The sequence below is a fragment of the Lissotriton helveticus genome, chromosome 3_1 (genome assembly GCF_964261635.1).
Source record: "Lissotriton helveticus chromosome 3_1, aLisHel1.1, whole genome shotgun sequence".
Classification (NCBI taxonomy): Eukaryota; Metazoa; Chordata; class Amphibia; order Caudata; family Salamandridae; genus Lissotriton; species Lissotriton helveticus.
The window spans coordinates 968,056,627-968,072,853 of NC_136061.1; the positions used below are offsets into that span (position 1 = coordinate 968,056,627).

At 40.5% G+C, this 16,227-nt stretch overlaps 1 protein-coding gene across 1 annotated transcript in view; it reads left to right on the top strand.

The window, feature by feature from the left end:
- The window catches only part of LOC144824191 (transient receptor potential cation channel subfamily M member 8-like), a 242,788-nt gene that overhangs the window by 52,559 nt on the left and 174,002 nt on the right, over positions 1-16,227 (top strand). The window contains exons 6-8 of the mRNA XM_078683347.1: positions 4,027-4,199; positions 11,512-11,686; positions 12,965-12,984. Coding sequence (XP_078539473.1) covers positions 4,027-4,199; positions 11,512-11,686; positions 12,965-12,984 — 368 coding nt within the window. The remainder of the gene's footprint in view (positions 1-4,026; positions 4,200-11,511; positions 11,687-12,964; positions 12,985-16,227) is intronic.

Sequence of the window (16,227 nt, forward strand, 5' to 3'; positions counted from 1 at the left end):
CCCTTGTATATCCTTCTACTAATGATCAAAAGAAATTATTTGATTTTCTTACTTCTTTGGCAACTGAGTCAATTTCTTCTGATTGTAAGAATATAAGTCTGTTATTTATTCACGCTTGGTGGGACTGAATGATATATCTTAGACATGGACAATTTACATTGCTTCATACCCTAAAAAATCACTAGTGTCTTTCTCCTTAAATGTAGACAACTCTTGACTTATGTTGTGAATTCTAATGATGTATATTTATATTGAATAAATAGCTCACTCGACATTTTAGTGACCTTTTATAATTTTTGCTTATTATTTGAACTCTTTTGAGACTGACGGACAACATTACGATTTAAGTTTGCATTGATATGATTGTCTAACTATTTCTTGTACATAATTAATTTTGGCATTTGTAATATGTGTGTTGATACTTCTATGTTTATCTTTATATTATAATCAATAAAATATGTTGCACTAAAAGTATAATTAAATTCATATTAATTAATTGTGTACATCATGTGGAATAATTTTAAATACATAATAAAAAAGATGTTTTACTTTAGGTGTGATTTTTTTATGATTCGAAATTAATAAAATTAAGATTAATTTAATATTTTCAAAATATTTACATTTCAAACTTCATCTATGTTATTAATGATGTATTGTTTTCTATATTCATTTAAAAAATATATAACATTATTTAACATAAGTATTTAAAATGTAACATTGTTTCCTTTTTTTAGTGTTTAACAATCTTTAACACTTTTTTTCTCTGTACCTCCGAATATATGGAAAAAGTTACTAATAGTAACTTTAAACTAATAACTTTTTTTTTACATACCTTTTACATTCATTTAAATATATTAAATTAAACACACATTCTTTTTAACGATTTAAGTTAAATCCCACATTAGGTAAAACATTTGTATATGCTTATTATGTATTAACAATTACAAAACATTAATAGAATCAATTGAATTGCATTGACATTTTTTTTACAAAAGCATTAACTTACATGTATTTATAAATTAAAACGATTAAATACCTCATCATTAAAAATATTTCTTGTTAAAAACTAAGAGATGTGGCATAATGGTCAGAGCTGCCAAATTTAGAACTGTGGAACCAGGTTTGATTCTTAGCACTGGTTCAATATCCCCATGCCTGAAAAAAATGAATATCTCCTTGTGTAATGTAACTGGTGCTCATGTAAAGCACTCCATTAACTTCTGGTCGAGGTTGCGCTATATACAACTGCGAAAAAAAAAACTTTTATGTAGTTATTATAATATTTATATTATTGTAATTTAACATTATTGACCTCCGGGGTTCTATTTTAAATCCCTGCCTCCATTACTTTATGTTGGTGTTGTAGTATTAGTGATTGGCCATGTGTAATGCTGGACTCAGTACTGCTCCTTTTTGGCTGTAGTAACTGTACACTTGTAAAGTTGGCTCAAACTCGTGTTGCAGGGTTGGAGACAGGGAAGTCTACATTTTTGAATAAATTTGCACAAGGAAATGGTGAATAGTCCAAAGCAGTAAAGGTACTCAAAAGGTTAAGAGAAAGCTTACACATGTAGATTTATGCAAAATAGTACTCCAGTAGTACTGTTTTGCGATCTGTAATACGCCCTAGTGCATTGACCCAATATATCTAAAAAGGGATTCAAATTGGAGTATTTGTGGAATATTCATATACAATTACGTTAAACAGGAAGTTCTGTGCTCTCTTTGCACTTTTACAAATGGGGAGTTGGACATTTTGGGAATGATTTGCAAAGGCATGTAGGAGCACTTAGAAGAGTACTTATGTAGTACTAGTTCCTGTACTCATGAATACTTTTGTGAATTGGTTCCTATATGATGACATACTGTCCACCTTCACCAAACCCCTCCCACTTCCTGCACAAACAACTCACCTGACTAATGACTCACTTCACACTGGCACCTCCTCGTTGCATTTGAAAACATGCCAAATCCTTCCTTGACTTGCACAATCTTGCCAATTATCAACCTATTCCTTGGCAAGCTCCTCGAAAGAGCAAGGACCTTTCCACTCCAAGACGAAGCTTGTTACTAATATCGAATGTATGCTCCTACCTACTGAAACATAGAGATTGCAAAGTAAGGAAGCAACTCCTTTCTAAAATATTCTTTTACACTGCCAGGTAACTAGTCTTTCTCAACAATATTGTCCCAAATAGGCAACAATGGAACACTTCTCAGTGCTCTCACCTCTTTTCTAGCATATATAGTAGTATGTCCAAATGAACTTCTCTAGACACCCACAATACTTGCACCTCAGGGACCCATTCATGTTTTGGTGTTGTTCAAGCTCTAGATGTAACCTCTGCAATATCTATTTGCTGAAAAATACATTATCGTCCACCATAAGGCACTTCCAAGTGTTATCACATGCTGATGTTCACTGCTTTGGAGGATTCTTATACACCACCCAGTCCTAAATGTTGGTGATACTATTCAACCCTACCAAAGCAGAATTCATTTTAACCCTTTCGCTGCGGCGGCAATTCCGCCGCAGCGCTAGGGAGGAGGGGGGCCGCGCGGCGCTCCCATGCTCGTGACGGAACCGCTCCGTCACGAGCCTCGGCGTGCTGTGCTTGTGACGGAGCGGTTCCGTCGCGGCCCCGCCCGCTTAATAGAACGCGCCACGTAGGCGCGCCGAGCGGGCCATGACAGAACCGCAACGTCACCAGCACAGTGCGACCGAGGCTGGTGACTGAGGGGTTCCGTCACCAGCATGGGAGGGGTTAATTAATACCCTCAAACCCCAGCTCCAAATACAACATTGCTCAATAATATGCTTCTGGAGCAATTCTATTCATCCCTTTGAGCAGGCTGTCAGTGCCTGTGCTTTTATATCACCCCTAGACTCTAATTCAAAGGACACAGCAAGAAAAAAATCACAGTCCTTCTAACCCATATCCTCTAACCTTTAATTCAAACCCTCGTCCTTTCACACATTGACAGGAGCAATGTTCTTATCTCAGGTCTCTCGGAATCCACCTTCACCATGTGAAGGTCATCTTCTATGCTGCAGGCTACTTAATCAGGGGTCAATAGAAATTTGATGACATCCGCCCCATCCCTCAGAACCTACACTGGTTTTTCCCTCCAGTTCAGTTGAAGTTCAAGGCAATTTTCAAAACATGCAAGGCAATGCCTGCCAACAAATTGCACCACATTGCTGCAAGTCATTCTCTATTGAATTACTTGTTTCACTCTCAGCACTCAATTCATGAGGCTGAAGATCACTAAGGCAAGAAAAGACAAGTAGACCAGCATTCTCTTTCTGCACTCCCGACCTCTATGACAATCTCCTTCGTGGCTGAGACTAGAAGGAATACAAAACTCTACACTTTGCCTTCACTTTCTCTCTCATTCCTAACCACTTGATTCACAGGGTATGGTATCTTGCCATGCTGGAGTTAGGCCTCCATTTTATCGTATTTCCCCTTTCTTGCCTACAGCGAGATTTTGTAAACACCATTTCATGTGCTTTATCCAGCACATGTCCAAGATCAATCACTGTCCAATGCAAAGCCAATCACTGCCCCATGGGTGGTTTGCTCTACACTTTGTAATTAACTCCAATGAAGTAAAATAGCAAATAGTTTAAACATCCGATTTTTTATTCACCTGACAATGCAACCATCTTTTCATACATCTAGTCACCTGGGCATTATGAGCCCAGTCTTCCACTCAGTATCTGTTAATTTATTCAGTTTTTCATTGTGAACCTCTTTCTCAATATCTTTGCGAAACAAAAGCAATGGAGACCTGAACATAGGCGATGATTACCAAATGGCCTCAGAGAAACATGACACTCTGTGTTGCATTGATTCCTTGGTACTGAACAAAAGATTATTCCCTTATGTGTCAAAATACACTTCTATTTAAAATACCAGTTTACCCGGTCCCTTTTGGTCCTACTAGGGTAACTCTCTCATTTTTGTTTGATTCCTTGGTACCCCTAATTCCTCACACCTGACTTTCTTTTTCTGCTTCCAGGTGCCTGGATCTTCACCGGTGGCACACACTTTGGACTGATGAAATACATTGGTGAATTGGTGAGGGACAACACAATTAGCCAAAAGTCTGAGGAGAACATGATTGCTATTGGTATCGCAGCCTGGGGAATGATCAGCAACAGAGACAGCCTGGTTCACCACCAAAGTACCAAAGTATGTTCTGTCCCTACAGCAAGACACTATTGACCCTCAGGGCTCAGATTGTCTAGGAAGGTACTATGCATGAATGTGATTTCAAACTTGATAACATGGCCTTTGAATATTGTTACTGGTAACTTTTAGAGTATGGGTAAATCTGAGGATTGTCAACGTACATAAGAGCTGTAGGGTGTCCAAAAGAACACTTTTATTCTACTTCTTAGCATTATTAGTATTTGCTGCTTCGGAGAAAAACTGCTATACCAAAAATGCTTTTTAAAGGAAATTGTTCATTGATGAAATAACTCCTTTTAGTAAAAGTCAGTCATAGATCAGGAAACTTGATTACTAAGTAATACCTGATCTTCCATTTGTCGCATTATGGACATATATCAGATCCATATCACTGCTAGATTTGGGCTTAGGTTTCAAGTTTCAAGTTTTTTGTTTCTATTCGACTTTGGTTCTTACATACTCAAATAATGTGTCTTTTGTGCGTATTTAAAACACAGTTGGGGGATTTAGAGCTTGTTCACCAGTTAAGCAATAGATGGTAATTGATACTGGCAAGAAAGGGGCAGAATGCACTAAGGTCTGCCTTTTTATTGTTATACTATTTTAACTGTTTAACTTTTGATTTTTCTTAACCTCTTTATTTTCCTGGTCAAAGGCAATCTTCTTTTCTTCGTATGGCATGCCAGCTTCTGCCACTTTGGGGTCGATTATGATGTCGTCAGGAAAGCATTCCGACTGAATCGGTTCCTGAATGCTTTCCGAGCAACTTGGATTGGTGGAGTCCGACCGAGTGATTTGGATGGACCCGATGCATCCGGAAATGTTTTGGTCGGACTCCCATTGGGAGCCTGTGTTCTGAACAAGAACACAGGCCCCCATTATAAAAAGGGGCGGTGGGGAAAATCGTGCAACCTGTGGCGGGCACCCCATGGTGCATGCCACACTGTGCATGGTTGTAAAGAGGGGCCCATGGGTACCTCCATGTGCCCATTGGTAAGGCCCCTGGTGAAGTGGGGCCTTTTGCGGACCTCCAATGTCAGATTCTGACAGCTGATTCATTTCAGAACAACTGATTTGGAAAGGTTGTCTGAATATGACATCCTAATTGTAGACCGCTACGATTCTGCTCTGACTGACTCGGTTCCTCCCAATGCCTTTCGGAACCCAGTCGGGGAGTTCAAATGCTTCCCAGCCATCACAATCCCTCGTTGGGAAACCTGCCTGAGTCGATCCAGAAGGTGGGTTCCGAATCGGATTCGACTGAATCGAAAGCCGTTCAGATCCTTTCCTTACGACAACGTAATCGACCCCTTAGTTGGAATTATTTGCCACCCCTTAATAATGCATCATATAAGAGAGCTGTGTGCACAGGAACGGGAAGGGATATATGGAGGGTTATGTGAACATTTTGCCCATAAAGCTTTGCAAAGTTTTACATTTTAATACTTTGCTTACAGGCAAAAAACTTGTGCATTACAAGATTTTGTGGAAGTGCAGCCTGTCTCTCACTGTTCCAAGGGGGCATGTTGAAGACCAGTTGAGGTGCCAGAATACAGAGGTGCTCTCTCTGCACTCTGTCCTTAGCTTACGTCACTGACACTTTCCATCAGCTACAATCTCAGAATAGGAAGAGCCTATCTCATTATACTTCTTAGCACTATCTGGTACAAGCCTTAGATAGAGTTTCGTTCTCTCTCTTTTTGTTTCTTTAACTACTATTCATACCAGCTGGTCACAATTTTATGGGCACGTAGTTTCTCCGCTTTGCCTATGTTAAAATCACTCTTCCAAATGTAATTACGAAAGACGGGCAAATACATCATTGCAAAAATTGTACTAATTGTGAACCATGAGTTGGAAATTAAATACTGTGCACTCCTTTAGTGGATGTAAAACCTTCCTTTGCTAATTAACTCTTAACAGGAATCCACAGGTCGAAGACTGATTAATCCCACTCTATTTACATATTTTCCCTTTGATTAGTTTATACTACCTGATTCGTTTTGGTACCTTTAAGCCCTTTACATTAGGATTTAACTTTTTCGAAACTAGTATAATTAACTAGATTTGAGTTCAATCAAAAATATATTTCATCATGAAATCTACAAGAGACATTCACGGTGAGAATAGTTCTGTCAGGGTTCACATATGAATTTCCCCTGTATACTTCGATGAATACTGGAACAGGCAGTGTATATCTACAGGAGCACTACGCCTGTGTAAGTGCTAGTATCTCTGACAGCAATATGATAGGAATTGCCCTTGTAATGGCTACCCGCACACATCTCCAACACAGCTCAATCATTCTTCATTCTCCATCAGTCAGAACCATTTCGTGGTCGCAAACACTCTGATCCACAGTTTGTGACCTCAAACAAGTGCTTGGCTAGCTACCAAAACCTTTTTAGAAGTCCGAAACTTTTAGCAACTCCTAAAATAGGTTTTCGGATGCACACTGATTCAGAATTTGGAAGGGTGTGTTGGACATCCATTTCAAATATTGGATTGGTACTTGCTGTATCAATGGTGTGTGACTGAAATTGAGATTGCAAATCATTGAAAAGTTACTGATTCCCAAGTTGCGGTGGCCAGTCATTTGCAAAGGGAGTGGGTCCTAATTTCTGATTTGTTAAAAACCTTCTGTAGGAGGAGGCAAGTTAAAAGAAATTGAGAGGAAAAAAATCCAGACTTCCTCAAACAATCTCAGTGAAACAAATTTTTGGTTGTTGCAAATTCTCTTGCAAAATATTGTTTTTTAAATGCCTATAAGGGTGACACTTCAGATGTCTCGTTATGGGTGACTATTTAGAAGGTAAAATATCAGAGAAACGTTTAAAAAAGAAAACGTTTCTTTTTAAAAGCAGCTCAGTTTCCTTTAAGAAAATCAGACTGCTTTCTGAATAAAAATGTTTCTTTAGTTTAAAGCAATCACAGACATGGAGGTCTACGGACCCTTGCGGACCACAATCCCTGTGCTTGTATCCAATCAAAGTGAGTCGCAATTAGTGACCAACCTAATTAATAGTAATTAGGTAGGTCCATTTGCAACCTAGTCCAATTCAAAATTGTTGGAATTGCTATAATAGTACTTAGATTGGTAAGCAAAATTGAATACTGGTCGCAAAAATACTAGGCACAAATTACGACCAATACAACCATAAACCTGGACCTATAGTTGCCTCAATGCTGGTAAAGCATTGCAGTCCTCGCAGTTTACCTGGGGACTGGTTGCACCAGGATACACTGCTCAACCAGCAGCCCTCTCACTGAGACGGTGAGCATGGTTCACTGAAACATTCTCTGTGATTTCAGAAACCAGGGATAGTTTCAGGATAAGCCTGACAGAGGCCCTGGGTTGCTCACTCAAGTTCAAATAGATCTTTATTCAATAAGTAATACAACCATAAAAGCTCATAAAAGAAATACAGTAGTTAACCATCTAGAATATAAAAGACATACATTTTAAAAAATAAAAAAAATTAAATATCAAGTAAAATCTTAAAGTACACATTGCCCAATTAAATTCATTATACATACATAATTCACCTATTGAGAAATATATATTAAAAAGATATAAAATGCCATTAAATATCAGATAAAAACAAATCATACAACCTCAACATCGCCTAATTTAGTTCATTGTGTGTACCTCTTTCTCAAACTTAATGCCTGAATAACAAAATTTAAATCAGTCCTTTATAATGCGACTTAAAAGCCCTCTGTTTAGGAATTGGCCGCAGGAATATAAGGGGCATATTACCAAGGCAGGCAAAATGATATTATCGCCGCTTTTGCGGGCATTTTCGGCCTCTAAGCGGCGATAATTTCATCGCCCTATTAGCAAGCTATCGCTAACATCAGTTAGCAACAGCTTTTAGGTGATAGCGAGCGGATTGGGGCCCGCTTTGCATGTCAGCGATATTTATCGCTAATGACATGCAAAGTGGGCGTACCCAACCTGTTAGTGGCTGAAAGCAGTCGCTAACATCGCTATCGCCTATTATCAAAGCAGGCGTAGCGATTAAAATATTTGCGCTAAGCGTGTATATCGCCAAATCCTAACGCCTGCTCAGACCACTTCTTAGCCTGTACATCCAATGGGAGGTGGATATTCAGGTTAAGTCCCTATTAGCAATAAATTACTGAATGTCGCTGAATTTCCAGCGATATTCACGCATTTCGCCGCTATCGCTGGATATTTTATCGCTTTGGAGATAAACGTTGCTAATAGCACGTTATCTCTGCGATAAAATCCGGCGATGCGTGGCGATAAAAAAAGTGTCGCTAAGCTTATTTAGCGATAAATATCGCTAGTTGTTGATAATATGCCCATAGATCTATAAGCTGCATAGAATGGGCAAAATAATATAAAGTGCTTAGTAGATTCACCAGAAATCCCATCACAAAAACAAAGGGGCTGCTGCCGCAATGCCATCCATTAGAAGGTATCCACAGCATTACCTCTTCTCTCTCCAGCTCCTCACTCCGAATTCTCCCCCTACCTCCCAACTCCTATCTGACAAGCATTCTATTCACCTCAACACGAGCCCGTGCATCTAAGAGATGACATGAACACATACAAAGAGACAAACAACAGTCCTGTAGAAATGTAAGTCCTGCTCAGTAAACAAAAGATATGCCATGAATCCTGTTTAGACTAAATGACATTGAAAATACTGTGAAGAGCACCAGCATCTCCTCCACTAAATAGTCACTCATAGTCAAGAGTCTTGAAGTTCATCCGTATAGTAATTAATTGCAAATTTTGCATCAACAACTAAAAACGTTTTTGCAAGTGAATTCACCGACAAAAATGTAGTTTGGATTTAGATTGTTAGTAGACATCTGGATTTATTCTTTCAATTTATTTTAACTTTGTAGCATTCATGACTTTATAAAGTTTGCGAGAAGAAAAAAACAACGTTTGTGGTTGAAGAACTTTTCAACTTCACACATACCTGCCTAAATCACAGTCTGTACTTCCTTTTCCCTACAGTCTCTATTTCTGGGTAGATATTGGTCTTGACAGTGCTCACTTTTCATTATTCTCTTTCAGTTTTTGCTTATTGCCTTATGTTTCAAATTATATGTTCATTTCCTGTAGAACAGTTTCGTATTTTTTGATTTCCCTGTTGGGTTTTTTCGTTTGGCTTTCATGATTTTTATTATGTTCTGCAGATAAATTAAGATTGCCTTTCTGACTTCTTGTCGATTGGTACCCAAAAGGTACGGCAGTATCGTGGTATATTCGGAGTGTTTATAAAGCATATTCCTGCTTGGATCAAAGTATCAGAGGAGGAAGGACCCACACCGCCACTAGGAAACTGGCACAGTGGGAACAACAATGACATAACACTGTCATCGGCACACTACCACAGGAGCACAAACACTGATATAGGAACATTGATGGGGGTACAGTGGCAAAGGATCACTGACACTAGGACACTTAAAAGAGGACACAGACACAGGGCACTGGCACCTGGGCACTAGCATTGGGATAATGACGAATGCAATTCAACATTGGCACTAGGACACTGGCATGGGTACACTGAACCTGAGCAGCAGCACTAATGCTGGTATGGGGGTGTTTCACTGGGGCATTGGCACAGTGACGCTAGTAGACAAGATCACTGACGTTCAGGCATGGACAGTGGGACACTGCCACTAGGACACGGACACTTGAACACTGACACAGGGGCCCGGACACTGGCATGGACATGTTGACATGGACATAGTGACATCTGGATATTGGCATGGGTCACACACATTGAAAGCAGGACATTAACACAGAAGTACCAACAGTGACACTATGGCACTGACACAGGCACTAGCATTCAAGCGGTGACACCAATGCAAAGGCACTGGTGATGTGCCATTGATACGGGGACACTGACATGGGCATATTGACTTGGGAACAGTGGCACTGAAACACTGGCAACACTGGGGTAGTGATTTGTTGACATTGACCTAGGATACTGATTCTGGGATAATGACACAAAGACAATGAACTGAAGGCACAGACTTAGGGTCACAAGCATGGATGCTAAAACTGGGACACCAAAATAGACAGTGGGCACTACAACACTGCCAAGGGGTACTGCCACAGCAACACTGCCTGGGTACACAGACACACACTGGGACAAGAAGACACAGCCACAGAGACACGGAAACTAAAATGACAAAATTGACTTTGGGATGCTGACATTTGCCCTTGAACGGTGACACAGAAGAGCTGTCATGGAGAGATTGACGCTGGGACACTGGTACTGGGGCATTGACGCTGGGACACGGGTAGATGGGAAATAGGGATGCTGACATTGACACTGGAACTCTTAAAGAGGGTAAAGCAAAAAGAAAGACACTGAAAAATATCCACTAATACAGACATAAGTGACACTGGCAAGCCTACAGACGCTAGTGCTGAAACATAAGAACATCAGCACTGGGACACTGACACAGTGGGAACAAAAACAATGTGGGGCATGGCATGAGTGTTAATCGTGCTGTTTCAACCTAAGAAATGTTGCTAGTCGCATTGTGGTACTGCTTTTCATGCCAACGTAAGTTTGGCTCTTGTTTGACACTGGCACCCTACTTGTCGCGGGTGATTAGTGAGCCTTACAAATCCACATAACATAACATATCTGGTCAATGTTAATTCTAGATTGGCAATTATGCTTTTTGTCCTGGGAAAATGTGTTTCCTGGCATGACAGTGGTGCTTTACATACCCACAGCATACTTCAGGCAAGCAGTTCTGATACTTACCCAGCACGATCATAAAGGGGCTTCTCTGTAGCACATATGAATTGAAAGGGTAGTAAAAGGAACCCCAAGGGGCTATCTCCCAGTATAAGATGGCTGTTCTCTCGATTATCTTGGGCTGGGAGGAATGCAATCCTACATTTGTGTGGTTATTAGGACCCTAGGGGACACGCCTAGGCTGGAAGGTATCTTTATGGATGTGTAACATGTCATGTTGAACTATCAGGCAGTCATGGATTTTCAGTCTAGACTTAAAAATCCCAGCATGCAGCGTTGCACCTTAAAAAACAATACTGTCTGAAGGGGTGACACAATCTGGAGCAATTGGGCAGCCATGCCAATGCAAGTGCAACCATTCAGAAAACATATCAGGACAGTTCATACAAAATGGATTTAGTATTTCAATTCAGATTTGTATTTCTAGACAGTGGGTACATTTGTGGCTATGCGCTTACATATGCCCTGTAAAATGCAATCAGAATAGTGCAGGACTCTTAGCACGTTTACCAAAGCGAGATACACATTTTGACATACTGCTTTTCCTCTAGGGGACCTACGTTGCAAACTATGTCATTGATGACGTGCAGAGAGACCGGTTATACTGCCTTGACAACAATCACACTCATCAAATACTGGTGGACAATGGCTCCCATGCACACCCCACCATAGAAGCAGACCTTCGGGCACGCTTGGAAAAATATATTTCAGAGCTAAATGCCACAGGTTAGTATGGACGTCTATCATGGTTGCGCAACATGGAACTAACCTAACTCAACCCACCACCTTACTTTAATGTTCCATCCACTTTGCTTTGAACGTATTGTAGCAGTAACCAACCATTCCTCAATGTTCTCGCTATGGTATTTGTAAGAAAGTATCCTGAAAGCTTGATGGTAGAAAGTGGCCAAAGGCTTGGATGTGTGTCATGCCACAACACGAACTGCACCTTTTCCACACCCCGCAGAGGATCACAATGAACACCATAGTATGTTTTTGTCCCACTTTTGGGCAGTATTGTCCAAGACATATTCTGAAGAGGATATTGGTGGTACAAGGATGCAACAATTGAAACTCAATGCATCAACAATGAATACAGAATCTAAGATCCAAACAACGTTCTGAAAATTGGGAGAAGGGAGAGTCATGGGTACTTCTGTACACCAATGGCCCCATGGTCTTAGGTGTGATTGTTCTCCAACTGCAAAACCAACATATTTACATTGCACGTTTAACTCTCCAAGAGTTGCTTGGTCGAGCAGTCATGCCTTACCCAAGGGGACAGCAACAGATTTTGAATCCCAATACAAAATGTCGCAATAAACTTTAATAGTAAGTTAGCACAAAACCTTTTAAAACGCTGGGGCAGTTAAAATGATGATCAACAAACTAAATTAGGATGGTTCTACCACATTCTGGGGCTGAGTTTTTTTATTATCACAACATAATTCAATATACCATGGCCTCCCCAAATCCCAGCTGTCCAGGCTACAGATTGTTCAGAACCAGGCTGCTAGGCTTGCATTCAAAATCCCCAGATGGCAGTCGGCCCAACCCTTATTACATCAACTCCACTGGCTACCAGTCAGTGAAAGAATAGCTTTTAAGGTCCACTGCCTGGTCTTCAAGGCTCTCACTGGTCCTTCCCCTGCCTTCCTGAAGTCCCTGATTACTCCTTACTGTCCCTCTCGTGCCCTGAGGTCTACCCACCTCCAGCTCCTAGTCGTTCCCCGCTTTAAACTTACTAGATCTGGTGGTCGCAGTTTCTCTTGTCTGGCCCCTAAGCTGTGGAACTCTCTCCCACTCTCACTCAAGACTTCCTGTTCCCTCCTCTCTTTCAGGAAATCCTTAAAAACATTGCTTTTCTCCCACCTCCACTAAATTCCTTCTGTTTAAACTTAGGATCCTATCAGCGCCAGGAAACTTATGGTGACAGTGCGCTCAATAAATGCCTCATAACATAACATAACATAACATATCTTGTTGACATTTTGTACCATACAGACCGGAAGGATCCGGACAAAGTGAGACACACATATCCGTATTGAGATACAGCAATAATTCCTATTTGCCCACTGGCTGTGGTTGCAGAACGCATGGAGACACATAAACCAAAACGAAAATGTAAAGTAACAAAACTATATAAAACATTGCGCATCCATACTCTGAAGTCCATACTCAGCTCCCTCTCGACATCCCTTAATTAGAGGCCCTGACCTGTGCTGTACTGTTCTGATCTTGCCAGTAGGAAATTATCTAGTTTTCTAGTCGTTGGCCCATTGTAGTGTGTGGCTCCAGTGACACGCCTCCTGAGGCTGAGGTTTGATGACGAACTATTTCACAATGCCTGCATAGTAAAATGCTAAAATATAAATAGTATTAACATTCATGGAAATATGTGATCTTTTGGGGACAGTTTCATGTGCTCTTGGCTTTCCTTGGAAATCTTCAGATCTCAGTCTTTTTATTTTGTCACCCACTGGCAGCCTCCTTCTGCCCCCGATAGGCACCTGGAGATTGGAAGGTAATTTTAGAATCCAGTTGCATATTTGAGGTTCAATATCTGCATAACTGGAGTGGCTAGAAAGTTGGTACAAACAGTCTTATGATCGAGATGAACAGTCACAACCATGAGGATGCTAGCCCAAATTCTAGGGTGAAAGGGAACTATGTTCATGGCCTGCCGAGGTGCGGAAATGTGAGATGTAGGCTCCCACAAAAAAGGAAATTGTACAGGGCAGGTAATGACGATACAGGGTCTCCAAACTCACAGCCCTTGATTGTCCCTCCAGGTATTTAACTTTCTGGAAAAATGGTTTCTCTCAGTTAGGTCCAGCCAGCTGAAGAGCATGCCTTGTGATCTTCAGTTCCTGGAGATGTCCTACAGGCAAGTTTCCATCAGCTGGTCCTTACTCGTTGTTCTCCTGGGTGAGGTCAATACCTCCCCACACATGAAAAATCACAGGCCCTGCTTTTTACAGGACAGTTAGGTTTGTTCCTAGCCTTGGGGAAAACAATACTTTTTGGAGACCTGTTCTTGATGTGGTGTCTCCTAGCCAGTAGTACTACAGATCATCTTCTACAGTCCAGACATATACAAACTACTGGCTCTGGTGCATACTCACCAAACATTGGGGCCAAATATTGGAAGCTAGTGCCAACTAACATGTTGTGATGGGTTCAAAATGAGAACCTCAGCCAAGTAAAGTGAGGAGAATGTTCACTGACCATCCTCATGAGCCTTCATAGAAGAGGTAGTAACAGTCACCAGTTGGGGAAATGAAATGGGATCTCCAGGCAGACATGGAATACTGAAGGGGCTAGTGTGGTATCCTGTCTGTAACCACACACAGATCGGTGGGGCCACAAGAGAGGGATGGGCCTCGAGCAAATCAGAAATTCAGAGTGGGGGCCTTCTCACCCCCCAGATAGATCAGCAGTGAGACCTGCCAAGAAACAAATCACTTGTTGGTCAGTATGTTGTGTTCAGGCAGGTCGTTGGACTGAATATAGAATGCATCCAAAAGCAAGGCATGGGCGAAACTGTGATCAGGTGGGTCTCCGATCCTGTTCTAAGTATAGGGAATAGGAAGTGGCCTTGTGACCTGCAGAGAATCCTCATCTTTAACTGCGTGAAACACGTCGATGCAGAAACAAACCACTCACACAGCACTCAGTCAATGTGCATACTACATGTCAATGCAGGCATATCACATGAACTTTGGGAACAGAAGGACCCAGTTATGGGTGACTGAGTACATTTTACATGGAGATGGTGAGAAATCTTTTCCCTCCCATAGATACCCCATAAAAAAAGCTCAGTGTCCATAAACAGACATGCAATTACATAATCATTGCAAAAGATGGATATGAGAAGAGCACATGGGCCACCATTGAATGGCACAGAAAGCAAACACAGTAGAATGCACTGGTTCTGTTTTATTTTTTGTGTTCAAAATATTTTATTACATTTTATAATAAAGCAAAGACTATACAAAAAACGGCACCAAAAAGGGTACCTAGAAGATTATCCTGAACATTAGCAGAAATGTAATAAATGTACCTACACCATTACAATTCTATTATGATATGGAAAAATAACATTAAAGAATAAGGAAAGGGGAATAAATACGTAGTAACGTCGATACAAATATTGGTTGCTAAACCTACTAACTTAAACTTAAATTCTTTATGTATCGAACAATCCATAACATGTTAGAAATACTTCTTTTTAATCATGGTGCTATATAATTATCAATCGCTTTCCAAAATAAATGATCAGTAGTGGCTAGGTGTGGTAAAGCTTTATTCGATTTTCACATGTTAAAAATCATAAAAGCAGTTTATACAAAAAATATATCTATACAAACATACATAGCATTTTTTTTTTAAAAAGTATTAAATCAATTGAAGTGATTCAAATCGAATAATTAATAGTTCATAATAAGTTCCATCATTTTAAAACACTTTTTAAGAACATTGTCATAGTCATTATGCATAGAGGGTTTCCCAATAGTTGCAAGTGTAAATACGCTGGCCTACACTGCCGCCAGGCCCCACCTCTCAGGTATTGTTTTAACCATCTGGAGCGTTCTTTGTTGTACAGTTTTCAAAACCAAACCAGGTGAAAGGTGGTCTGGGAAGATGCTTTATCGCATGGGCAGGCAGCCAGAGTTCTGTTCCACTCGTTTTTGGCTGGAAATGAGACTATATGGTGAAAAATATTAAACCTAAATCTGGTGAGGACAAAACGATCAAACCCCAAAGTCACAAGGTTTAGATAAGGTTGTATTTTATGGGTAGTCAACAGCAGCTGGTGATCGAGCACAGATTTTTTACCGACTTCACTTCCAAACCTTAGTATATTAAAGTGCTCCATGCATAATTTTTTCAGGACTTTCTTCGGGATTTCCCTAATTAGTTCGGGGTTGTTGTACCATTCCGGCCTATCAATGTCCATTAAAACTCTCCTGACGTACTCTAGCCATTTAATACGTTTTGCATTATCTAGGGCCATAACATCGCTGATTATTTCTCGGTTTAGGCCCAGTTCTGGTGTCGCCCATACTCTACGCCAGAGCAGAATTGGCTGAGTTCTGATCAGATCTGTCAAATGTTCCATTCCTAATTCCGCGTGACAATTTTAGCCCGATATGCTCTTCGGGAGGGCCAGAAGATATCTTAAGATATTATTTTCTACGATTTGGAGCGAAGTTACATCTTGGTACCCCCATACACCTGATCAGTAGTGTTGTTAAGAACTACAC